This window comes from Ranitomeya variabilis, chromosome 2 (assembly GCF_051348905.1).
Source record: "Ranitomeya variabilis isolate aRanVar5 chromosome 2, aRanVar5.hap1, whole genome shotgun sequence".
Lineage (NCBI taxonomy): Eukaryota > Metazoa > Chordata > Amphibia > Anura > Dendrobatidae > Ranitomeya > Ranitomeya variabilis.
The window spans coordinates 400,860,972-400,887,355 of record NC_135233.1 but is presented as its reverse complement, the minus strand read 5'-3'; the positions used below and the strand labels follow the sequence as shown (position 1 = coordinate 400,887,355).

Below are 26,384 nucleotides of genomic sequence, written 5' to 3'. Positions count from 1 at the left end.
TTATATACTCACCCCCTGGGATCCACCAAAGCACTGGCGATACGCGCGCGGCTGCCGCCATCTTCCGTTCCCAGGATGCATTGTGAAATTACCCAGATTACTTAGCGGTCTCGCGAGACCGCTAAGTCTTCTGGGTAATTTCGCAATGTATCGCCGGGAACGGAAGATGGCAGCAGGTGCGTGCGGCTCGGCGGACTACGGAGGGTGAGAATAGCAGGTTTTTTGTTTTTTTATTATTTTTAACATTACATTTTTTTACTATTGATGCCGCATAGGCAGCATCAATAGTTAAAAATTGGGGACACACAGGGTTAATAGCAGTGGTTACGGAGTGCGTTACCCACGGCATAACACAGTCCGTTACCGCCGGCATTAACCCTGTGTGAGCGGTGACTGGAGGGGAGTATGCGGGCGCCGGGCACTGACTGCGGGGAGTAAGGAGCGGCCATTTTCTTCCGGACTGTGCGCGTCGCTGATTGGTCGTGGCTGTTTTGCCGCGACCAATCAGCGACTTGGATTTCCATGACAGACAGAGGCCGCGACCAATGAATATCCGTGACAGACAGAAAGACAGACAGACAGACAGACGGAAGTGACCCTTAGACAATTATATATATAGATAATACTGCCCCTATGTACAGGTATATAACTACTATAATACTGTCCCTATGTACAAGAATATAGTTCCTATAATAATGCCTGTCACGGATTCCCACCGTGCTGACACCACTTTGTCACGGATCGGGGGAGACCTTTGGCCAGCACCCGGCTATCACATGTGCAAGGGGGCTTATCTTAGTTATCCCTCCACTGCTACAATGTGATGAAAATACAAACAAAGCCTATTAACCTATCAATTTACCGCAGGGGCTTATTTTTGTTATCCCACTGCTGCTACAAGATCACGAACTGCAGGGATTTATCTATATCCCGCTTTCCAGTTCCGGTTTGGACTTTGCAGCTCTCTGTTGCCCACCTTACCCTCAGGTCAGTCTAGGTACTGCACCTAGGGTAATTAGTCGCCAGAAAGGCTGCCTGCTATGTACTGGCTATTGGGCACACTGCAGCAAGGGCGATATAACTACTCCCACTCAGGCAGGAACAATAATTATCAACGCCACTGTCGCTACAACGACTCCCAAATGCACAGAACAAGTATGCTGCCACCAGTTCCGATTAAAAGGGTCTGAAGCTAACCCAATTCAGTAGCGCAATTCACATCAGAAGACTTAAGGTACCTTCACACTAAACGACTTTGCAGCGATAACTACAGCGATCCGTGACGTTGCAGCGTCCTGGATAGCGATATCGTTGTGTTTGACACGCAGCAGCGATCTGGATCCTGCTGTGATATCGCTGGTCATTGCTGAAAGTTCAGAACTTTATTTGGTCGTCAGATCGGCGTGTATCGTTGTGTTTGACAGCAAAAGCAACAATGCCAGCGATGTTTTACAATGGTAACCAGGGTAAATATCGGGTTACTAAGCGCAGGGCCGCGCTTAGTAACCCGATATTTACCCTGGTTACCATTGTAAAAGTAAAAAAAAAAACAGTACATACTCACCCTCTGATGTCTGTCACGTCCCCCGGCGTCCGCGCTGCTGCTCAGAGCTTCCTGCACTGAATGTGTCAGTGCCGGCTGGAAAGCAAAGCACAGCGGTGACGTCACCGCTGTGCCCTGCTACTGCCGGCGCTTACACAGTGCAGGGAAGCGGACGACGGGGGACACGAATGTAAGTATGTAGTGTTTGTTTTTTTACATTTACACTGGTAACCAGGGTAAACATCGGGTTACTAAGCGCGGCCCTGCGCTTAGCAACCCGATGTTTACCCTGGTTACCCGGGGACTTCGGCATCGTTGGTCGCTGGAGAGCTGTCTGTGTGACAGCTCTCCAGCGACCACACAGTGACGCTGCAGCGATCGGCATCGTTGTCGATATCGCTGCAGCGTCGCTTAGTGTGAAGGTACCTTTAGGGTACGTTTTAGAGCAGGAGAACAAAGCTAGTATTTTATATATTTTACTCCATAAAAGATTAGATGTTACAATATGTGACAATTTAACGTATGTACAGCAATTATAAAATAAACAGGGATTAAACGAGAAATTAACACTTACATGCGCTCAGATCATTTCAGGCAACCATGCTGGTGGGCGGACGTTGACTTTGAACGAGCCCACCGTCATCAACCCCATCAACCACCACCCGCTGAGTCAAGATTTTGAGCAACCTCAGAACCTAAGTCACCTAAGAAGGTGAGCGCGAGCACCCAGACCAGTACACCACATCCCTTTCAGGCCGAAGAAGGAAAGAGCTCTGGAACTAAAAACCCCAATGGCCGTCCCAAGAATTCTCTGAATGGCTCTCACTGGGCGCATAATTCCCAAGTTCGGCAGATGTAACCCTGCCCACCTGAGATAAACCCCACCCATTCATCAAATTCATTGGCTGGCTGTACATGGGTGTGGTTTCGACCTCTGGTTGGCAGAGTTTAAGCCATATTGACATCACCTTAAATATGTGCTGTTCACCTATGGTTGTAAACTATTTAACCCCTTGAGATGGATTCCAGCATGGGACTTGACTGTACAGTGGACAGGTATGGGATATTGTTGCTTTTTCATTTTGGAATTTTTTAGAGAAAAACGAGGGCTTCGCTTGGATTGAGAGTGTAATAAAGATTTATTCTTAATGTGTATGTGTGTTTTTAACTCTTTCATACTATTGGATTAGTAATGGATAGGTGTCTTATTGACACCTCTCCATTATTAGCCAGGCTTAATGTCACCTTACATTAACCCCTTATTACCCCATATGCCAATGCTACAGGGCAGTGGGAAGAGAGAGGCTAAGTGCCGGAATAGGTGCATCTTACAGATGTGCCTTTTCTGGGGTGGCTGCGGGCAGATGTTTATAGCCAGGTGGGCCAATAACCATGGTCCCTCTCTAGGCTATTAATATCTGCTCTCAGTCACTGGCTTTCCTACTCTGGCGGAGAAAATTGCGCGGGAGCCCACAACAGCTTTTTCCTTGAATTAATCTTTTAATTCAACACCTAGAGTTCCCAAATTTTACACACAGACACTTCTAACATTAGTAATGAGGGACATATAAAAATCTAACGGATATGAAATGGTTTACTGTATGTAACCATGTCTCATATCCTGTCCGGTTCTGTAATGATTATGCAGATGCCGACAAATGAATTATCGGCTATTCTGCTGTCTAGCACTGTATGAAATATTAAAGGGAGTCTGTCACCCCATTTTTCAACGATAAGCTGCGGCCACCGCCTTTAGGGGCTTATCTGTTGTGAATTCCGCTCTTGGGCTCTCTCCGGTGGTTATAAGTAGCATTTTTGTGAGTTCTGCTCTTGGGCTCCCTCCTGTGGTTTTGAGTAATTGGCAGCAATTTTCAGAAAGGGTCTTTCTGAAGCCCTTAAAGATGTTATGGTGGGGTTCCCCACGCCTGTTGGTTAAAGCGAATCTATGTCTCTGGCCATTCAGATTGATCGGCGCCTGCGCGAACGCAAAGTGGTGCACCATATGGCAGCGTCCTCGGAGCAGAGTCCTGAGCCTATGCAATGTGATAGGATTTTGACTAGAGCGGAACAGAGGGGATACAGACGTCAGAATGGGCTGTGTTTTTACTGTGGGGATTCTGCTCATGCTATTTCTGATTGCCCTAAGCGTATTAAGAGGGTCGCTAGATCTGTTACCATTAGTACTGTGCAGCCTAAGTTTCTCCTATCTGTGACCCTGATTTGCTCATTGTCATCTTTTTCTGTCATGGCATTTGTGGATTCGGGCGCTGCTCTGAACTTAATGGACTTAGAATTCGCTAGGCGCTGTGGTTTTTCTTTGCAGCCTTTGCAGAGTCCCATACCCTTAAGGGGTATTGATGCTACACCGTTGGCCAAGAATAAACCTCAGTATTGGACTCAGCTGACTATGTGCATGGCTCCAGCACATCAGGAAGATTGACGTTTTCTGGTGTTGCATAATTTACATGATGTTGTTGTACTGGGTTTTCCATGGTTACAAGTACACAATCCAGTGCTGGATTGGAAATCAATGTCTGTGACTAGTTGGGGTTGTCAAGGGGTACATAGTGACGTTCCTTTAATGTCAATTTCCTCTTCCCCCTCTTCTGATGTTCCTGAATTTTTGTCAGATTTCCAGGATGTATTTGATGAGCCCAAGTCCAGTTCCCTTCCTCCACATAGGGACTGTGATTGTGCTATTGACTTGATTCCTGGCTGTAAGTTCCCTAAGGGCCGACTTTTCAACCTGTCTGTGCCTGAACATACCGCCATGCGGAGCTATGTAAAGGAGTCTTTAGAGAAGGGGCATATTCGGCCGTCTTCATCACCATTGGGAGCGGGATTCTTTTTTGTTGCCAAGAAGGATGGCTCCTTGAGACCCTGTATTGATTATCGCCTTCTTAATAAGATCACGGTCAAATTCCAATACCCTTTACCTTTGCTCTCTGATTTGTTTGCTCGGATTAAGGGGGCTAGTTGGTTTACCAAGATTGACCTTCGAGGGGCATATAATCTTGTTCGTATTAAACAGGGTGACGAATGGAAAACTGCATTTAATACGCCCGAAGGCCATTTTGAATACCTGGTGATGCCTTTCGGGATTTCTAATGCTCCTTCTGTATTTCAGTCCTTTATGCATGATATTTTCCGCAATTATCTTGACAAATTCTTGATTGTGTATTTGGATGATATTTTGATTTTTGCCAATGATTGGGAGTCTCATGTGAAGCAGGTCAGGATGGTATTCCAGATCCTTCGTGATAATGCTCTATTTGTGAAGGGGTCTAAGTGCCTATTTGGAGTTCAGAAGGTCTCTTTTTTGGGGTTTATTTTTTCTCCTTCGTCTATAGAAATGGATCCTGTTAAGGTCCAAGCCATTCATGACTGGATTAAACCCACATCTGTGAAGAGCCTTCAGAAATTTTTGGGCTTTGCTAATTTTTATCGCCGTTTCATTGCCAACTTCTCTAGTGTGGTTAAACCCCTGACCGATTTGACGAAGAAAGGCGCTGATGTGACTAATTGGTCCTCTGAGGCTGTTGAGGCCTTTCAGGAGCTTAAACGCCGATTTACTTCTGCCCCTGTCTTGCATGAGCCGGATGTTTCTCTTCCTTTTCAGGTTGAGGTTGACGCTTCTGAGATTGGGGCAGGGGCCGTTTTGTCACAGAGGAATTCTGATGGTTCCTTGATGAAGCCATGTGCCTTCTTTTCCCGAAAGTTTTCGCCTGCGGAATGCAATTATGATGTCGGCAATCGGGAATTGTTGGCTATGAAGTGGGCATTTGAGGAGTGGCGACATTGGCTTGAGGGAGCCAAGCACCGCATTGTGGTCTTGACCGATCATAAGAATCTGATTTACCTCGAGTCGGCCAAGCGGCTGAACCCTAGACAGGCTCGGTGGTCCCTGTTTTTCTCCCGTTTTGATTTTGTGGTCTCATATCTTCCAGGATCTAAGAATGTTAAAGCGGATGCCCTCTCTAGGAGTTTTCTGCCTGATTCTCCTGGAGTCCTTGAGCCGGTTGGCATTCTTAGGGAAGGGGTGATTCTGTCTGCCATCTCCCCTGATTTGCGGCGGGCGCTTCAGGAATTTCAGGCTGATAAACCTGACCGCTGTCCTGTGGGGAAGCTGTTTGTTCCTGATAGATGGACAAGTAAGGTAATTTCTGAGGTCCATTGTTCTGTGTTGGCCGGTCATCCTGGGATTTTTGGTACCAGAGATTTGGTTGCTAGGTCCTTTTGGTGGCCTTCCTTGTCGCGGGATATGCGTTCTTTTGTGCAGTCCTGTGGGACTTGTGCCCGGGCTAAGCCTTGCTGTTCCCGCGCTAGTGGGTTGCTTTTGCCTTTGCCTGTCCCGGAGAGGCCTTGGACGCATATTTCCATGGATTTTATTTTGGATCTGCCTGTGTCCCAGAGGATGTCTGTTATCTGGGTGGTTTGTGACCGGTTCTCTAAAATGGTCCATTTGGTACCTTTGCCTAAATTGCCTTCCTCCTCTGATTTGGTTCCATTGTTTTTTCAGCATGTGGTTCGTTTGCATGGCATTCCAGAGAATATTGTGTCTGACAGAGGTTCCCAGTTTGTTTCCAGGTTTTGGCGGGCCTTTTGTGCTAAGATGGGCATTAATTTGTCTTTTTCTTCGGCGTTCCATCCTCAGACAAATGGCCAAACTGAGCGAACTAACCAAACCTTGGAAACCTATTTGAGATGCTTTGTGTCTGCTGATCAGGATGATTGGGTGGCTTTCTTGCCGTTGGCCGAGTTTGCCCTTAATAATCGGGCCAGTTCGGCTACTTTGGTTTCGCCTTTCTTTTGTAATTTTGGTTTCCATCCTCGTTTTTCTTCAGGGCAGGTTGAGCCTTCTGATTGTCCTGGTGTGGATTCTGTGATGGACAGGTTGCAGCAGATTTGGACTCATGTGGTAGACAATTTGACGTTGTCTCAGGAAAAGGCTCAGCGTTTTGCTAACCGCCGTCGGTGTGTTGGTCCTCGGCTTCGTGTGGGGGATTTGGTCTGGTTATCCTCTCGTCATGTTCCTATGAAGGTTTCTTCCCCTAAGTTCAAGCCTCGGTTTATTGGTCCTTATAAGATTTCTGAGATTATTAATCCAGTGTCTTTTCGTTTGGCCCTTCCAGCCTCTTTTGCCATCCACAATGTTTTCCATAGATCTTTGTTGCGGAGATATGTGGTACCCGTTGTTCCATCTGTTGATCCTCCTGCCCCGGTGTTGGTTGAGGGGGAGTTGGAATATGTGGTTGAGAAAATTTTGGATTCTCGTTTTTCGAGGCGGAGGCTTCAGTATCTTGTCAAGTGGAAGGGTTATGGCCAGGAGGATAATTCTTGGGTGGTTGCCTCCGATGTCCATGCCGCCGATTTGGTTCGTGCTTTTCATTTGGCTCGTCCTGATCGGCCTGGGGGCTCTAGTGAGGGTTCGGTGACCCCTCCTCAAGGGGGGGGTACTGTTGTGAATTCCGCTCTTGGGCTCCCTCCGGTGGTTATAAGTAGCATTTTTGTGAGTTCTGCTCTTGGGCTCCCTCCTGTGGTTTTGAGTGGTATGGCTGCTTCTTGGATTTAGCATCAGCAGCTGTTTTCACTGATTGTCTTTCTGGCTCTGCTATATTAGTCTGGCCTTTTCCCTAATTCAATGCCAGTTGTCAATTGTTGAGCTTGGAGTCATGGCTCTCTGAGGATTTCCCTGTCACTCTGACCATTTCAGCAAAGCTAAGTCCTTGCTTGTCTTTTTGCTGTTCACTTGTTGTGGACTTTGTTGTTTAGCACTTTCTATGTTTTGCTCATTTGTCCAGCTTATCAGTATGTATCTAGTCAGCTAAGCTGGAAGCTCTGGGCAGCAGAGTTTGCCCTCCACACCTTTAGTCAGGTGTGGAGATTTTTGCATTTCTCTGCGGTGGACTTTTTCTAGTTTTTATTACTGACCGCACAGTGTTCTGTCCTGTACTAATTCTTTCTAGCTAGTAGTGGCCTCCTTTGCTAAATCTTGTTTCATACTACGTATGTCATTTCCTTCTCCTCTCACAGTCATTATTTGTGGGGGGCTGTCCTATCCTTTGGGGATTTTCTCTGAGGCAAGATAGCTTTCCTGCTTCTACCTTTAGGGGTAGCTAGATCTCCGGCTGTGACGAGGTGTCCAGGGAGTGACAGGAACATCTCACGGCTACTGCTAGTGTCTGTGTTAAGATCAGGAACTGCGGTCGGTATAGTTACCACCTGCCCAGAGCTAGTCGCATGTCACTCCTAAATCACCAGACCATAACACTTATCTACAGCATTCTGTAATGCTGTAGATAAGCCCCTGATGTATCCAGAAAGATAAGAAAAAGAGATTAGATTATACTCACCCAGGGGCGGTCCGATCCGATGGGCGTCGCGGTCCGGCGCCTCCCAACTTCATAGGATGATGTCCTCTTCTTTGCTTCCTGCCGCGGCTCCGATGCAGGCATACTTTGTCGGCCCTGTTGAGGGTAGAGCAAAGTACTGCACTGCGCATGTGCCGGGAAAGGTCAGAGAGGCCCAGCACCACAGCGGGACCGCCCCTGGGTATGATCTAACCTGTTTTTCTCATCTTTCAGGTAACATCGGGGGCTTATCTACAGCATTACAGAATGTATTACAGAATGTTGTAGATAAGCCCCTGATGATGGTGGCCGCAGCTTATAGGCCAAAAATGGGGTGACAGATTCCCTTTAAGATGGGGTGCTGCCTTATACTTCAGAGTCTGCCTATGGGGAGTGTATTACACTATATTGATGACTATTTGGTGCATTATACTATAAAGAGGCTATCTAGAGGGGCATCATACAGTGTGGGGATTACAGTGCTGGAGCCATCGAACAGTTTGGACGCTACTAAGGGGTCAGTACACTGTGTATAAGAGAGCTGTGTATAGGGGAGCTGTACAGGGGGAGACTTGGGACATTATTAAATGTAAAGTGGGCTCTTATTGTTATAGGGGAACTCAGGTTACTGTGACTGTCAAAGGCGCACACAGGGAAATATTACTTTCTAGGGGGAAAAATATGGGCACTGTTTTCTAGGGCACTTGCACCCGGAATTACTATATTATAGAGGGATGCTTTAGAATCGGAAATCGCATGACACTTGTCCGTTTTTTCAGTCAGGGAATCGGACCGTTTTTTTTTCTTGGAAATGGGTATGAGCCCTTTCGCTTTGTGTAGTGTCCTGGGATTTTCTTGGACGCAGTGACTGGATCCATCAGCCCATAGATTCCATAGCCTTCTCCTCTTCATGACACCAGCGCCCTCTACCCGCCAGTGATGGAATGACGAGCGCTGTTATCTTCCTGCTTCTTGGCGCCCTCGCGCGGTCATAGTCTATCCGCGCACGCGCTATTCAGGGTCACGTGGTCCGCGTCACCGTGAGGGCAGTCATGCAGTAGGTATCGCGACAGTCCTGGCAGATCAGGAAGTGGAAGCGCTTTACGGCGTGAGGCGCACGTGTTGTCGCGCAGGAGACATGAACCCGACTAGGAAGAAAAAGCGAGCGGCTGCGACAGAAGCGCAGAAACGGCGCAGGTCCGAGGGGTGCTGGGACTTGTGGTGTAGGACGGGGCAATTTGATGTGTTTTTTTTTTTTTTTTTGGGGGGGGGGGTGTTAACCTGGACTGTGAGGGGGGAGTTCACCCTGGACTGGTTTAGTCTCACCCCAGACTGTGTGTCTCAGTGTGTGTTAGGACCGCGTGTGTGTGTGTATGTGTGTGTGTGTGTGTGTGTGTTCTCACCCCGGACCTTGTGAATATGTGTGTGTGGGGGTCTCACCCCGGACCTTGTGAATATGTGTGTGTGGGGGTCTCACCCCGGACCGTGTATTGGGGGGGTCTCACCCCGGACCGTGTGTATATGTGTGTGTGTGTGGTCTCACCCCGGACCGTGTATTGGGGGGGGTCTCACCCCGGACCGTGTATTGGGGGGGTCTCACCCCGGACCGTGTGTATATGTGTGTGTGGGGGTCTCACCCCGGACCGTGTATTGGGGGGGTCTCACCCCGGACCGTGTGTATATGTGTGTGTGTGTGGTCTCACCCCGGACCGTGTATTGGGGGGGGTCTCACCCCGGACCGTGTATTGGGGGGGTCTCACCCCGGACCGTGTGTATATGTGTGTGTGGGGGTCTCACCCCGGACCGTGTATTGGGGGGGTCTCACCCCGGACCGTGTGTATATGTGTGTGTGTGTGTGGTCTCACCCCGGACCGTGTATTGGGGGGGGTCTCACCCCGGACCGTGTATTGGGGGGGTCTCACCCCGGACCGTGTATATATGTGTGTGTGTGTGGTCTCACCCCGGACCGTGTATTGGGGGGGGTCTCACCCCGGACCGTGTATTGGGGGGGTCTCACCCCGGACCGTGTGTATATGTGTGTGTGTGGTCTCACCCCGGACCGTGTATTGGGGGGGGTCTCACCCCGGACCGTGTATTGGGGGGGTCTCACCCCGGACCGTGTGTATATGTGTGTGTGGGGGTCTCACCCCGGACCGTGTATTGGGGGGGTCTCACCCCGGACCGTGTGTATATGTGTGTGTGTGGTCTCACCCCGGACCGTGTATTGGGGGGGGTCTCACCCCGGACCGTGTATTGGGGGGGTCTCACCCCGGACCGTGTGTATATGTGTGTGTGTGGTCTCACCCCGGACCGTGTATTGGGGGGGTCTCACCCCGGACCGTGTGTATGTGTGTGTGGTCTCACCCCGGACCGTGTATTGGGGGGGGTCTCACCCCGGACCTTGTGTATATGTGTGTGTGTGGTCTCACCCCGGACCGTGTATTGGGGGGGTCTCACCCCGGACCGTGTGTATATGTGTGTGTGTGGTCTCACCCCGGACCGTGTATTGGGGGGGGTCTCACCCCGGACCGTGTATTGGGGGGGTCTCACCCCGGACCGTGTGTATATGTGTGTGTGGGGGTCTCACCCCGGACCGTGTATTGGGGGGGTCTCACCCCGGACCGTGTGTATATGTGTGTGTGTGTGGTCTCACCCCGGACCGTGTATTGGGGGGGGTCTCACCCCGGACCGTGTATTGGGGGGGTCTCACCCCGGACCGTGTGTATATGTGTGTGTGGGGGTCTCACCCCGGACCGTGTATTGGGGGGGTCTCACCCCGGACCGTGTGTATATGTGTGTGTGTGGTCTCACCCCGGACCGTGTATTGGGGGGGGTCTCACCCCGGACCGTGTATTGGGGGGGTCTCACCCCGGACCGTGTGTATATGTGTGTGTGTGGTCTCACCCCGGACCGTGTATTGGGGGGGTCTCACCCCGGACCGTGTGTATGTGTGTGTGGTCTCACCCCGGACCGTGTATTGGGGGGGGTCTCACCCCGGACCTTGTGTATATGTGTGTGTGTGGTCTCACCCCGGACCGTGTATTGGGGGGGTCTCACCCCGGACCGTGTGTATATGTGTGTGTGGTCTCACCCCGGACCGTGTATTGGGGGGGTCTCACCCCGGACCGTGTGTATGTGTGTGTGGTCTCACCCCGGACCGTGTATTGGGGGGGTCTCGCCCCGGACCTTGTGTATATGTGTGTGTGTGGTCTCACCCCGGACCGTGTATTGGGGGGGTCTCACCCCGGACCGTGTGTATATGTGTGTGTGTGGTCTCACCCCGGACCGTGTATTGGGGGGGTCTCACCCCGGACCGTGTGTGTGTGTGTGGGGGTCTCACCCCGGACCGTGTATTGGGGGGGTCTCACCCCGGACCGTGTGTATATGTGTGTGTGTGTGGTCTCACCCCGGACCGTGTATTGGGGGGGGTCTCACCCCGGACCGTGTATTGGGGGGGTCTCACCCCGGACCGTGTATATGTGTGTGTGTGGTCTCACCCCGGACCGTGTATTGGGGGGGGGTCTCACCCCGGACCGTGTATTGGGGGGGTCTCACCCCGGACCGTGTGTATATGTGTGTGTGTGGTCTCACCCCGGACCGTGTATTGGGGGGGTCTCACCCCGGACCGTGTGTATGTGTGTGTGGTCTCACCCCGGACCGTGTATTGGGGGGGTCTCACCCCGGACCTTGTGTATATGTGTGTGTGTGGTCTCACCCCGGACCGTGTATTGGGGGGGTCTCACCCCGGACCGTGTGTATGTGTGTGTGGTCTCACCCCGGACCGTGTATTGGGGGGGTCTCACCCCGGACCGTGTGTATATGTGTGTGTGTGGTCTCACCCCGGACCGTGTATTGGGGGGGTCTCACCCCGGACCGTGTGTATATGTGTGTGTGGTCTCACCCCGGACCGTGTATTGGGGGGGTCTCACCCCGGACCTTGTGTATATGTGTGTGTGGTCTCACCCCAGACCTTGTGTATATGTGTTGAGGGGGGTCTCACCCCAGACCTTGTGTATATGTGTGTGTGGGGTCTCACCCCAGACCTTGTGTATATGTGTGTGTGTGGGGGTCTCACCCCAGACCTTGTGTATATATGTGTGTGTGGGGGTCTCACCCCAGACCTTGTGTATATGTGTGTGTGTGTGTGTGTGGGGGTCTCACCCCGGACCTTGTGTATATGTGTGTGGGGGGTTTGAAGAACAAGACGAGCACTCTCGCTAATGGTGGTGCAGACTGTACATGGAGGGATACTCCAGACTGTAGTTATATAACAACAGTCGCACTCACTATTGTGTGTGGGGGGTCTCGCCCTGGATCGTGTGTGGGGTCTCACCCCGGCTTTTATTGATCAGAGGTGTCACCATGTTTTGCAGCGTTCTGCCCGTGGACGAGGAGGATCTGTTTGTGACGGAGCAGCCTGTGAGCGCCAGCGAGGACGAGGTACGGACCCCGATGTGTGGTCAGACGGGTGGGAGCCGTGCTGTCTGCTGGGGGCGCTCCCAGCCCTGACCGCACGTCTCCTTCCTGAGGTGTCGGTGTATTCCGAACTATCAGGCGTCGCGCCGGCCCTCGCTCCCGTTAATTCATATGATGCTTTGCCTTGTTCCATTACATAGTATTGCAGTAAAATTTCGATAATCCGTCATTCTGAACCATCAGACCTTACTGGGGGTCAGTGGACTTGTGTGACGACTTTCTTTCCTTTCCACAGGATGACGAGGATGCGGAGCGGAAACACCAGAAGCTGCTGGAGGCCATCACTGCTCTGGGCGGCAACAAGAGGTCTGTGCAATCGCCTGACACATAGCGAGGTCCAGCCACCTGCTGCCGGACTATCAGATGTTCCAGATTATTGGGCCGGGACAAAAGTCATTGTCCCGTTACTATCCGGCTTATTGCGCAGGGGGGCGCTGAATTCTTGGGTCAGAGTCGGAGCGTCACCGGCACAATTTACTCTGCGTTGAGATCAATGGGATGAGAAACGCTGCGATCTGTCACAGAAGCGCCCCGTACACAGCATGGCACAGAAGCGGCACAGCCCCAGAGCCAGAAACAGCGCGAAACTCGCTGCCCTGGAATAAGTGTTGGACAAGAAAGGCTGTTATCTGGGGGCAGCGTCTGCGCATCGTCAGCTTCATGTTACATCGGACGACCTCCAATGAGATCCGATCCTGGCCAGTTAACCCCTCAGATGCTGCTTCCATTAGTGACTGCAGCATCTAAGCGGTTGGTCGTAGATGGGAGACGCTCACTGTATATCAGCAGGATGACAACAGCTTTTCATGGCATCCGGGCTGTGAAGTGCGGAGCCTCTGCCGTCCTAGGACACCTGCCAGGCCTGCGGAGGCCAATGCTGCTGGGTTGGGAAGAAGTGCGGAGCCTCTGCCGTCTTAGGACACCTGCCGTCTTAGGACACCTGCCGTCTTAGGACACCTGCCGTCTTAGGACACCTGCCGTCTTAGGACACCTGCCGTCTTAGGACACCTGCCGTCTTAGGACACCTGCCGTCTTAGGACACCTGCCGTCTTAGGACACCTGCCGTCTTAGGACACCTGCCGTCTTAGGACACCTGCCGTCTTAGGACACCTGCCGTCTTAGGACACCTGCCGTCTTAGGACACCTGCCGTCTTAGGACACCTGCCGTCTTAGGACACCTGCCGTCTTAGGACACCTGCCGTCTTAGGACACCTGCCGTCTTAGGACACCTGCCGTCTTAGGACACCTGCCGTCCTGCGGAGGCCAATGCTGTCGGACAGAGGGCAGAGTCTTTGTTTTTTTGTTTTTCAAAACTTTTTGCACTTATTTTCCCCTACAATAGTTCCTGTAAACAAGGAAACTTGTCCTGTGAGACTGAATTGTTCACGTGGCCGCAGCCCCGGAAACAGAAAAGCTTAGGGCCCGATTCACTGTTTGCGTGATTTAGTTTTTCTCTTGATAGTTTTCATTTTTTTACACCGAATTCTTCAAAATGCCCCAAATGATTCATAAATCTTGTGTAAAATTAAAAAGGTCTTTTATTCTATTTTTTTTTTTTTTTTTTTGTATAGAGTGAAAAGTATCATGTTTTGCTAAAAGTTGTTCAAAAATTACTGGCATTCATAAAAATCTCCATGGGGAGGGGGAATGACCGGATAACATTTGTGCAACATTTTGTGACCTTTTGAAAAGTCACAATTGATGAATTTGCCAAAAACCTCTGGAAACCTCAAATCCCATCTACAATGACTAGAAAAAAAACAAGTGAATGCGCAGAGAATGGGCTGTAAAGAGGCCAAATGGAAAGATAAATGAGGTGCAAATGAAAAACTGGTGACGAACATTAAAAAGTAGTAAAAAAAAATGCAAATAATGAAGCCCTCTCCATTGTTTTCAAGTCGAGACCCTTAACATGCTCTTAAAGCTCGCAGTTATCAGCCACTTTGCTGCATGTATAGTAAATGATCCCGCACTCTGCTTAGGGGCGCTGTTCCCCGGCCGGCGCCTCCGTGTGATTGGCGGCACGTGTGCTGAGCATTTTCTCTTTCTTTTGCAGGAAGAAGTTGTCGGAGCGGACGGAGGCCGGCCTCCAGGTGTCGGAGTTCAGCATCAGCGCTGAAGGTGCCACTTATCTTCTATCTTCATTTATTTTTCACTGTTTGATATTTACAATAAAAATAAACGAAACATAATAACACTTCTGTTCTATCTGCCCTGCGGAAAGCTGGGTGACAACTATAGGTGACTGCCATTGGTGCTTCCCCCCCACCCCCCACCCCTCCCCCGGGGCTTTGAGAAGAGGTGTGTGACCAGTCAACGTGACAGACCACCACTGTAATACGACGAGCCATGCTACTCGGGATCCCTGCAGAGCTGGGTGGCAGCCTCCCTGGCCGCAGCCATATTGGATGTCACTCAGCTTTTCTAGTAGCGTTCTTCCTGAACTGTGATGAAATAATGGCGGGCTGTCTAATCGCTATGCAGGAGCGTGGGAAAGCTGGGTGGTCGCTTCAGAGGGAGAGGTGATTGTGGCATTGGCAGTTGTCACTGCTTTCTTAAGGTGCTGAATGGTAAATATGCTTTGTTTTATCGGAGCAGGGGTCTGTCACCTCAGCGATACCATTCAGGAGCATAAGAAAGCAGAGTGACTTCTAGAATTACTGATGTCGGGGCAGCAGTGACAGTGGGTACATTCACTGCACTCTGCTCTACTAGAGTCTTGAAGAATAAATCTGCCTCATTCTGCAGAGATTCCTTTTCTGTCATGTAGCGAGTAGAGATGAGCGAATTTCCTCGTTTCCCTGCAAGCTATAGCACTTGCTGAATAAGCTGCAGAGGGAACACGGATACCTGGAGCGCACCGGCTGATCAGCTGTCTGGCTCCGCAGCTGCATGTGTTAAGGCTGTGACAGGCACGACACATGCGTGGAGATCCAGTGTGTTAGGCTGTCCATGCATGTGTCGTGTCTGACACATGCAGCTGATCAGCCAGCGCGCTCCATGTATCCGGGTTCCTTCTGCAGCTTATCCGGTAAGCGCTATAGCTTGCTGAATAAGAGGAAATTCGCTCAACTCTAGTAGTGAGACCAAACCGCAGGTTGGGACTCTGGGAAAGCTGGGTGCCCATCTGTCTCCTGTTCATGTCTTCCTGGACTCTGCCTGTAATCCCTGCTGATTGCGCCTGTGTTTTTTTTTTTTTTTTTTTCCAGGCGCGGGTGAGAAGATCAGCCTCACGGACCTCATTGCCCCCATTAAGAAGGTGACGCCTCTGTCCAACGTGAAGAAGCAGCTGAACAAACTCAAGGAAACGAAGAGCGTGGAGCTGCCACTGAGCAAGGAGGAGACGCAGAAGGTGCTTGCAGCGTGGGGGTCTGCAGACCATCGCACCGCATGATGACCACCTGCCATATATCATCCTGACACAAGAGGGAGCCATAGATCACTCCCCCTGCAGGGGCTGCATCATGCTGGATGGGGCCCCCACCATGGCAAATGTCGTACACCCGCCATGTAGTGTTAATGCTTCCCACTCTAATATGACTATGAATTGTATTGTATGTAATGGGCCTTAGGTAATTGGCGCACCTTGTCGTAGTGTTAAAGATTAGGTGGGCGATGCCGCTTGTGGATGCACAATTAATGTTTAGAGCAATGGCGTGCACACTGAAAAAAAGACACCAGGTGCAGGCTGAACTTGGAGTAGATCCAATTAAATCATAAATTTGAAGAAACAGTCGCCCTCTAAATTTGGATTTTCAAATGCGTATCAAAAGCAAATATTTACTGAAATCACCACAGTAGAACATAAGGGTGTTGAGGTAACGTTTCGACCCGATAGCGGGTTTTTTTCAAACCTCACTTAAAGGAGAATAGTTTAAGAAAGAGAAAAAACCGCAGTGCGAGATACTCAGATGTAGACTCCTGGAAAGAGCAATTGGCTTTGAAGACAAGAATCTGGAAAGGCACGGGAAGGGATTACGGTCCCTATAGAGACTGCAGGTCCAGACTGCCGAGTTCCCTGTGTCTCTATAGGGACCGTAATCCCTTCCCGTGCCTTTCCGGATTTTTGTCTTCAAAGCAAATTGCTCTTTCCAGGTGGATACACGATGGCAGTACAAAGTCTGGAACTGAATGTTTGGCGATTCTCTAATCTCCTTTCTTGCAATGGATCCTCCTTACACACTTTTTGTATTTTGTTCTTCACAGATCCAGAGAATCCTGTCCTACAAGAACGCCTCCGAAGAGGTATCGAAATGGGACACCATAGTGAAGGAGAATCGGAGGGCCGAGCAGCTGGTGTTCCCCCTGATGGAGCCACCGCTGAGGACGGCGCCCATAGAGGAAACCATGGTGGGATGGAAGGTGAGTGACGCACACACTTTGGTTGTCTCCATCAGAAAAGGGTAAAATTGCAAAGTTTTTGTGAAAACAAACAACTGTGCAATTTGCCTGATATTGAAAATTCTATATTTTCTCAAAAACAAACTGTGAAATCTGCAGGAAAGGACCATAAAGGGGAGAGCGTGGCGCTCAGTGCAGAATGCTCGTCTTCCCAGTGTGCTAGCATAGACGCGGCGTGAGCCTTATATGCGGCCCATCGTCCGTCTCCGGTGGTCTTGGATGGCTGTGGTGCTACCACGGCACTGAAGACCACATAGCGAATTACAATGGAACTCGAGAGGACGTGCAAAATGGCGCAGCCAAGTGTTGGAGTTTAGTCTAAAACATGTCGTGTTTCGAAGTCGTCTGCTCCTTTCCCAAAAAGCAAAACTGTATGATCCAGTGAGGCGGTGTCATCATTGGAGAAAGGATCAGGCCGCTCTGAAACTCCACGTTAGTCTAAACTTCATGAGTGAAGGACGCTTCTTCAGCAGATCGTCTGGGTGGATTTTACACCTGACCGGTGATTGTCTGCGCCACTCTGCAGGTCCATTTGGTAGCGGTCTGTCAGCGGAGGCTGCGCTTCTAAACAAGCAGCGAGTGCTGGCAAGATATTATCTATTCAGCCTGTGAGCGCTGCTCTGAAGCCGGACTGCTGCATCCAAGCTCTTCCAATGCTGCAGAGGAACAGCTGCGTCCGCTTACAGCAAGGAAGAGCGCACAGTTTGGGCGAGTACTAAACCGGAGCTCCCCACCCCGGAGAGCAAGAAGAGGAGCGCTGCATTGCTACAGAAAAAAAATCATCAAAAATACACCATAAGACCCCATAAACATAGGACGAGTCGGCCAAAATTACTGTATCGGCTGAAAAATCACAACACTTCCAGTGCAGGCTGCCAGGGATTATTTCTGCTGAAGATCGACTGTTAATTACTGCAGGAGACGGGTTGTCAGCTGGGGCCGTATGGGAATGGGTGACTACAGGAGACGGGTTGTCAGCTGGGGCTTTATGGGAGAGCTGGACGTGGCGCAGCAGCATCGCTGGACGCGGCGCCGCATCGGACATCGGAACACCCCCTCATCCCAGCCTGCGGCCTGCAACATCATCCCACTCCTGCCTCCACCACCACCCCCGGTAATCAATAAGACGCATGGATTATAAGAAGCGCCATCTTTTTATTAAAAAAAAAAGGTTTTTTTCCCATTTTTCTCCTCAAAATTTAGGGTGCGTCTTATAATATGAAAAATACGGTACTTCGTCCCAGCAACCGTTAGCTTTCAATCAAATAAACGTGTCGGCGTGACTATAGCTCAGTACGCAACTGTGGGCACAGCCCGGCACTATGATTGGCAGCTTCGCTGTGCGGCAGCGCATCGGTTGGCAGCTTCGCTGTGCGGCAGCGCATCGGTTGGCAGCTTCGCTGTGCGGCAGCGCATCAGTTGGCTGCTTCGCTGTGCGGCAGCGCATTGGTTGGCAGCTTCGCTCTGTGCTCACTGTGAGCAATGTCTGTAACGGCTCCGGATACAGCTCTATGGCTGAGAGCCGACGCTCCGGGGGAGCAGTGTAACGCTGTGAGCTCGTAGATTCGCTGGAGTATGTAACATTTTGGCATGTGGCGGGTCCCGATTAGGCAGTGACATTCATAGTGCAGAAATCTTCACAGTGAGGAAGGAGGTGAACACCTTCACAGAACTTAATTATTTCATAAAGTAAAACTTTCCCAATCCTTCTAAAGATGTACACATGGTATTAAAACTATTTTGCTTTTTTGCCACCTTAGGCGAAGACTCCCCTGGAGATGGAGATATTCGGCATCCTTCATAAGAATAAACAGCCCATCACGGATCCGTTGCTGACACCGGTGGAGGAGGCATCGCTGAAAGCCATGAGCCTGGAAGAGGTAAGAGGGATGCAGGAGTGCGGCGGTGTACAAACTGGAGGAGCCGAGATCGGTGCACGTGCTGACAAGTCATGTATGTCTTCATTTAGGCAAAGGAGCGCCGGGCAGAGCTCCAAAAAGCAAGAGCCCTCCAGTCCTACTATGAGGCAAAAGCACGAAGACAAAAGAAGATCAAAAGTAAAATGTAAGAAACTTCATCTGTACTGATCCTGAGTTACCTCCTGTATTATACTCCATAGCTGCACTCACTATTCTGATGCAGTCACTGTGTACATACATTACATTACTGATCCTGAGTTACATCCTGTATTAAAGGGGTTGTCCACTACTTTCAGTTAACCCCCCACTGTATCCCCCCGGGGCCCCTGATGAATTGTGTAAATACCTTCCGTTGCCGTTTTCGCCTGTGAGTCCTGGTCACGTGACCCCCAGGCTGCAGCCACCGCTTATTTCCGCCGACGTCAGTCAATTTCCAGATTCTGGAAATTGACGTGACGTCATGAGCAGGCATGACCCCAGGCTCACAGTCAGCAGTCACTCATCAAGAGTGACTGGGCTGTGGGCGGTGCTGGGATGTGCGGGCGGGGCTGTGCTGGGATGTGCGGGCGGGGCTGTGCTGGGATGTGCGGGCGGGGCTGTGCTGGGATGTGCGGGCGGGGCTGTGCTGGGATGTGCGGGCGGGGCTGTGCTGGGATGATTGTGCGGGCGGGGCTGTGCTGGGATGATTGTGCGGGCGGGGCTGTGCTGGGATGATTGTGCGGGCGGGGCTGTGCTGGGATGATTGTGCGGGCGGGGCTAGGCAGGGATGATTGTGCGGACGGGGCTAGGCAGGGATGATTGTGCGGGCGGGGCTAGGCAGGGATGATTGTGCGGGCGGGGCTAGGCAGGGATGATTGTGCGGGCGGGGCTAGGCAGGGATGATTGTGCGGGCGGGCCTAGGCAGGGATGATTGTGCGGGCGGGCCGGCGCTGGTATGTGCGGGTGGTGTGCGGGCCGGCGCCGGTATGTGTGGGCGGTGCGCGGGCCGGCGCCGGTATGTGTGGGCGGTGCTGGGGTCTGCTGCGGGGCTGTGCGGTGGTGGCGGGGGTGTCTCTGTGTGCAGGCTTCATCCGATGGGACTTCAAGTCCCATCGGGCTCTGCCTGCTACAGTGACAGTAAGTGACACATTAGCCAATGATGGGACAGTAGTAGTCCCATCATCCGGCTAATGTGTTGAATGTAAAAAAAACAAAAAAAACACATACACACATATATACACTACATACATACATACATACATACATACATACATACATACATACATACATCACACTATGTGACATGTAACATGTGACAACATGCGAAAACATACGACATGCGACATGTGGCACCATGCGACGATATGCACCATGCGATATGCACCATGCGGCGACATGCACCATGTGGTGACATGCACCATGCGACGACATGCAACATATGACATGCAACATCCGATGACATGCAGTATGCAATGACATGCGACGACATGCACCGTGCGACGACATGCAACATATGACATGCAACATCCGATGACATGCAGTATGCAATGACGTGCGACGACATGCACCGTGCGACGACATGCGGCGACATGCACCGTGCGACAACATGCGGCGACATGCACCGTGCGACGACATGCGGCGACATGCACCGTGCGACGACATGTGACATGCAACATGCCACATACAGTACTTACATACATACAACATACATAGACATACAGTACATATAACATAGAGTACATACTCACCATCACTTGTCACTTTGATCCCCGAAGCCAGTGTCATCTGTAAAAAATATTAAAATAATAAACAAACACTATACTCCCTGATCTGCAGAAATCCAATTAAAACGAGTGTCCCTCGACGATCTCCCGTGGAGAGCAGGAGCATCAGCTGATGCGACCGCTCTCCAGGGGCTCCATGAATACAATGATGGAAGGTATCCTTCCACAATGTATTACTCATAATGTATTCCTACGCCCCTGTGAGAAAATAGTCCCTAGTCTCACTTTATGCCATTGCTGTTTGAGAAATTTTCCCAGGCAGCAATTGCCATAAAGTGAGACTTTATAGTAATTTATATAAGCGGTGCACCCCTGCTAATCTCATGAAAATGGGGTGCAAAACCTGGTCAGTAAAATGAATACTAGAAATACCAGAGAAAGAGACTAGGCCAATAACGATGCACACCCATAGAATATACAAAAAATCTCAAAAATGTTTATTATACCTCAAAAAAGACAAATACAATAAAACCATAAAGTGAGACTTTGTCCTAATGTAACCTCTCAGTGATGCACTGCAGGAGCCATTGGCTCCTGTCAGTGTGTCACTGAGGGTCCCATAGAGCAGTGACATCACCCGATGTCACTGTTCTATAGGGGAGATCGTCGTGGGACACTCGTTATTAATTGGACTTCGACGGACAGGTAGTATACGGTTTATTTTACGTTTTTTACAGGCGCTGAAGTATGGTTAAATGAAGAATATTAAAATACTTTTTTCCTAATGTGTGTGTGTTTTATTAACCCTTTATTACTATTGGATTAATAATGGATAGGCGTCTTATTGATGCCTCTCCGTTATTAACCCGGCTTAATGTCACCTTACAATAGCAAGGTGACATTAATCCCTTATTACCTCATATCCCACCGCTACACGGGAGTGGGAAGAGAGGGGCTAAGGGCTGGATTTGGTATAGAGGATGTTCAGCACAGCCTAAGAGGGGAGGTGCACAGTTATAGTTTCCCAAACCTTGATATATAGAATATAGACAACTAGCACACTCCAATAAATTGTGATGCAAAAAAAGGGGGGGTTTATTTACATACAGTAGTCACAAACGTTTCGGTCTGTACTGGACCTTCATCAGTGTGCTAAGTATAGTGGTACGCTTGGTAGGACCCCGGTGGTAGTTACTTATATTGCATCCATATAAAGCGAACTTAACTTGGAAATATATATGCCAGTACTGGGCAAAAGAGCAATCGACTTGCGGGAGGGAAGGAAGTCTAGACGTTACGCGGTGTCCACCGCTAGCGGTCGATTGCTCTTTTGCCCACGCCGTTTTTTTCCGTTTTTTTTATTAAATTCAACGCTGCTTAAGGCCTCTTTCATACTTGCGTCGGTACGGGTCCGTCGCTATGCATCGGGCCTACGTACCGACGCACATTGTGAAATTTGTGCACGAAGTGGGCAGCGGATACAGTTTTTCAACGCATCCGCTGCCCATTCTGAAGTCCGGGGAGGAGGGGGCAGAGTTTTGGCCGCGCATGTGCGGTAGAAAATGGCGGACGCGACTGGCAAAAAAACGTTCACTTGAACTTTTTTTCGTGCCAACGGTCAGCCAAAATACGACGGATCCGTTGCACGACAGATGTGACGTGTGGCCATCCGTCGCTAGTACAAGTCTATGGGTAAAAAAACGCATCCTGCGAGCACATTTACAGGATCCGTTTTTTTCCCAAAAAGACGGATTGCTAAAAACGCAAGTGTGAAAGTAGCCTTGGAAACATCGGCCTTTCTATTATATATCTATGGATATATTTATAGATAGATAGATATATCTATAGATACATAGATGTATCTATCCATATATCTGGCTGCTTTCACACATCAGGTTTTTGCCGTCAGGCACAATCCGGCGAGTTTTGTAAAAAACGGATCCATTTTTTCCGCCGGATCCGTTTTCTTCTCATAGAGTTGTATTAGCGCCGGATTGCGCCTGATGGCCACACGTTTCATCCGTTTTTTGCCGGATCAGTCAAAAAAGCTGTTTCCGCCGGACGGAAAACACATACAGAGGAACGTTTTTTCTGTCCGGCAAAAAAACGCACAGTGACGGATCCTGCAAAAAACGTATGAAACTGAGATGTGAAATGATGAATCCGGCCTCCGAATCCGTTTTTTCATGCATGTTTCCATTCAAATCATGCACATTTTCCATTTATTTATTTCCAAAAACTGCATCAAAACCACGCAAAAACCGCACCAAAAACAGCATCAAAACCACCAAAAAATTCATCAAAACTGCACCAAAAACTGCATCAAAACCTAGTGCAGTTTTGCAGTTTTTGCGCGGTTTTGATGCAATTTTGATGCCGTTTTTGGTGCAATTTTGATGCGTTTTTGGTGTGGTTTTTGCGCGGTTTTGATGCAGTTTTTGGTGCGGTTTTGTTGCAGTGTTGATGCAATTTTGGTGCAGTTTTGATGCCGTTTTTGATGCAGTTTTTGGTGTGGTTTTTGCGCGGTTTTGATGGTTTTTGTGCAGTGTTGATGCAATTTTGATGCTTTTTTTATGCAGTTTTTTGCGCGGTTTTGATGCATTTTTTAATTCGCTTTTGGTGCGTTTTTGAAAGCTAAATAAAGATGTATTATTGAACAAAAAAAAAAAGATTTGTGATGTCATTATTGTCCAACCTCCTCTTTTACATTTGTCCAACCCACACTCCATTACACACACAGATAGGCAGATAGATGATGGGTGAAATGGATAGACAGATCTACATATAGATAGATCTATAGATGCATACATCTATCTATTCCTATATCTATCTATAGATATATCTGGATAGATATATCTATTGATAGATGTATGGATAGCGTAGGGTGTGTGTCCACTGTCCAGATTACATCCGAATGAGCTGCAGATTGGATGCTGCGTACTTGTAGTCCCATCGGATGATGCCTGCACACACACCCCAAAAGACCCCCCCGCACAGCCCCACACACACCCGAACAGTCCCGCACACATCCGAACAGCCCGCAGACCCAGCACACACATACACGCACACAGTCACCGCCCACATTCCGCCCACACACTTCCCTCCTCCCGAACTGCAGCATTTCTTGAACCCACATCCGCAGCAAAACTGCAGATCTTTTTTACATCTGCGGTTTTGCTGCGGATGTGCCCGACTCAATGAAAGTCTAAGGGTGCAGAAACGCTGCAGTTCCACACAAAAGAAGTGACATGCTGCGAGAAAAAAAAGCTGCGTTTCGGTGCGGCCTTTTTCGCAGCATGTGCACAACAAGTCTGCGGCTCCCATAGACTTACATTGGTTGTGCACTACACTGCGGATTTGATGCAATTCATTGCGGCAAAAAACCCTGCGGATCTGCAATCAAATCCGCAACGTGTGCACACAGCCTTAGCATTTAGTGAACCTAGCAAAAAAGCCAAGCAAAAAACAAGTGTGGGATTGCATTTTATTTGCAATTTCATTGCACTTTGAATTTTTTTCACATTTTCTGTTACACGACATGGTAAAACCAATGGTGTCGTTCAAAAGGAGAACTTGTCCCGCAAAAAATATGCCCCCACATGGCCATATTATCGGAAAAATTATGGCTCTGGAAAGAAGGGGAGCGATAAATGAAAACAAAAAAGCTCAAGGGTGTGATGGGGTTTAGAAACATGGATATGGACATACCTATGGAAATAGACATAGATCTATCTATCTATCTGTGTGTAATGGAGTGTGGGTTGGACAAATGTAAAAGAGGAGGTTGGACAGAAATGACATCACAAATCTTTTTGAAGATAGAGGGGGGAGAGGAGGGAGGGGTTGGGTGTGTTTTGGAGTGGGTGTGGTAGGTGCAGAGTTACAGGCGAGTGCAATGCATCATGGAACTTGTAGTATTAGAGCACAATAACTCAGGAGAAAGGAAGTTGTCGATTAACCCCATGAGAGCTGGATCCAGCACTAAAGATGTGCTGCTACAGCATGATAAAAGGGAATATTGCTAAAATAAAAACAGATGTTTTCAGTGGCATATAATGGCAAGATTTATGAAAAAGAAAAAAAAAAACGTTGTAGTAGTGGACAACTTCTTAACACTCCAGAGCTGCACTCACTATTCTGCTGGTGCAGTCACTGTGTACATTACATTACTGATCCTGAGTTACATCCTGTATTATACCCCAGAGCTGCACTCACTATTCTGCTGGTGCAGTCACTGTGTACATACATTACATTACCGATCCTGAGTTACATCCTGTATTATACCCCAGAGCTGTGTTCACTATTTTGCTGGTGCAGTCACTATGTACATACATTACATTACTGATCCCGAGTTACATCCTGTATTATACCCCAGAGCTGCACTCACTATTCTGCTGGTGCAGTCACTGTGTACATACATTACATTACTGATCCTGAGTTATATCCTGTATTATACCCCAGAGCTGCACTCACTATTCTGCTGGTGCAGTCACTGTGTACATACATTACATTACTGATCCTGAGTTATATCCTGTATTATACCCCAGAGCTGCACTCACTATTCTGCTGGTGCAGTCACTGTGTACATACATTACATTACTGATCCTGAGTTATATCCTGTATTATACCCCAGAGCTGCACTCACTATTCTGCTGGTGCAGTCACTGTGTACATACATTACATTACTGATCCTGAGTTATATCCTGTATTATACCCCAGAGCTGCACTCACTATTCTACTGGTGCAGTCACTTTTGCACTCTTCTCTCACGCCTCTTCCCTTACACATCGCTGGTGTCCGGTGCAGGGATTTCTGCTCTTACCTCTGCTCTGATTCTTTCAGGTATCACCGTCTGCTAAAAAAAGTTAAGAAGAAGGAAACATTGAAGAAGTTTGAGGAGCTGCGGAAGATTGATCCTGAAGCGGCCCTTGAAGAGTTGGAGAAGCTGGAGAAAGCCCGGATGATGGTGATTGTGGGGTGCAGTGTTTCGGGGGGCTGCTATTGTCGGGATTTCCCTGTCCGCTCTCTTTTCCTGACCACTCTCCTCTCTCTCCAGGAGCGGATGTCTCTGAAGCACCAGAACAGCGGGAAGTGGGCGAAGTCCAAGGCCATCATGGCCAAGTACGACGAGGGGGTGAGCGGCTCCTATTGGTCTTTGTGTACAGGTGTTTGCCACTTATGGATCCTGATCCATCGACAGGAGCCCTGCAGATATCTGATGATGATGGCGACCACAGCAGCACAGAGTGTTTATGTTCTAGGAGCTTTCTGTGGGGAATGTTAGTGATGAATTCCCAGCTGTGCAGAGTATTTCAGATGAGGAGTTTGCTGATCTCATAGACCCAGTAGTGTGAGCCCCAGCAGCACAGAGTATGTCAGGAGAGCATTGCACTGGTCCTGTGGGGGTTCATAGACTGAGTAACGTGGCAGAAAGAGGGGGGTCCTCCAGCAGCACAGAGTATTTTATAAGGGCGATGTACAGGTGATCTGCGGAGTCGTAAGTGACAATTTTAGCAGCACAGAGTATTTGAGGCAAGGTGTGGCCATGGTTGCTCTTGTGCTCTGCAGCGCCCCCTTTGCCTGCATTTGGTCAGTCACGTGCTCTCCTTTTACCATCTTTTAGGCCCGTAAAGCGATGCAGGAACAGCTGCACAAACACCGGGAGCTGACCCGAAGAATTGAGGTGGTGTCCGAGGAGGAAGAGGAGGACGAGGCAGAAGAGACCGTCCCAGACTTCGTCAATGAGGCACAAATGAGTCTCCAGGGAGCGAACCCCTGGATGTCTGGAAAGCTGCGAAGTGATACACATAAGGCCGGGGGTCTGCAGGAGACGCGGATGGAGGAAGAGGTGAACACGAAGACCGAGGAGCAAGAGGATGACGAGGAGGAGGAAGAGGAAGAAGAGACATTGCTGCAAGAGTTCGCAGACAGAAGACTTGTACGCCAAGAAATGGCAGAGCAGGAGTCTGCGGACCCAGAGCAGGGTGAGTAC

The 26,384-nt window shown here is 49.5% G+C and overlaps 1 protein-coding gene across 1 annotated transcript in view; it reads left to right on the top strand.

Moving 5' to 3' along the window:
* Positions 1-8,890: 8,890 nt before the first annotated feature.
* Positions 8,891-26,384, top strand: part of UTP14A (UTP14A small subunit processome component) — a 36,294-nt gene continuing 18,800 nt past the window's right edge. The window contains exons 1-11 of the mRNA XM_077286508.1: positions 8,891-9,090; positions 12,267-12,333; positions 12,605-12,675; positions 14,426-14,490; positions 15,579-15,721; positions 16,576-16,731; positions 18,531-18,650; positions 18,740-18,834; positions 25,235-25,358; positions 25,449-25,526; positions 26,016-26,376. Of these exons, the coding sequence (XP_077142623.1) occupies positions 9,032-9,090; positions 12,267-12,333; positions 12,605-12,675; positions 14,426-14,490; positions 15,579-15,721; positions 16,576-16,731; positions 18,531-18,650; positions 18,740-18,834; positions 25,235-25,358; positions 25,449-25,526; positions 26,016-26,376 (1,339 nt within the window). The 5' untranslated portion in view covers positions 8,891-9,031. The remainder of the gene's footprint in view (positions 9,091-12,266; positions 12,334-12,604; positions 12,676-14,425; positions 14,491-15,578; positions 15,722-16,575; positions 16,732-18,530; positions 18,651-18,739; positions 18,835-25,234; positions 25,359-25,448; positions 25,527-26,015; positions 26,377-26,384) is intronic.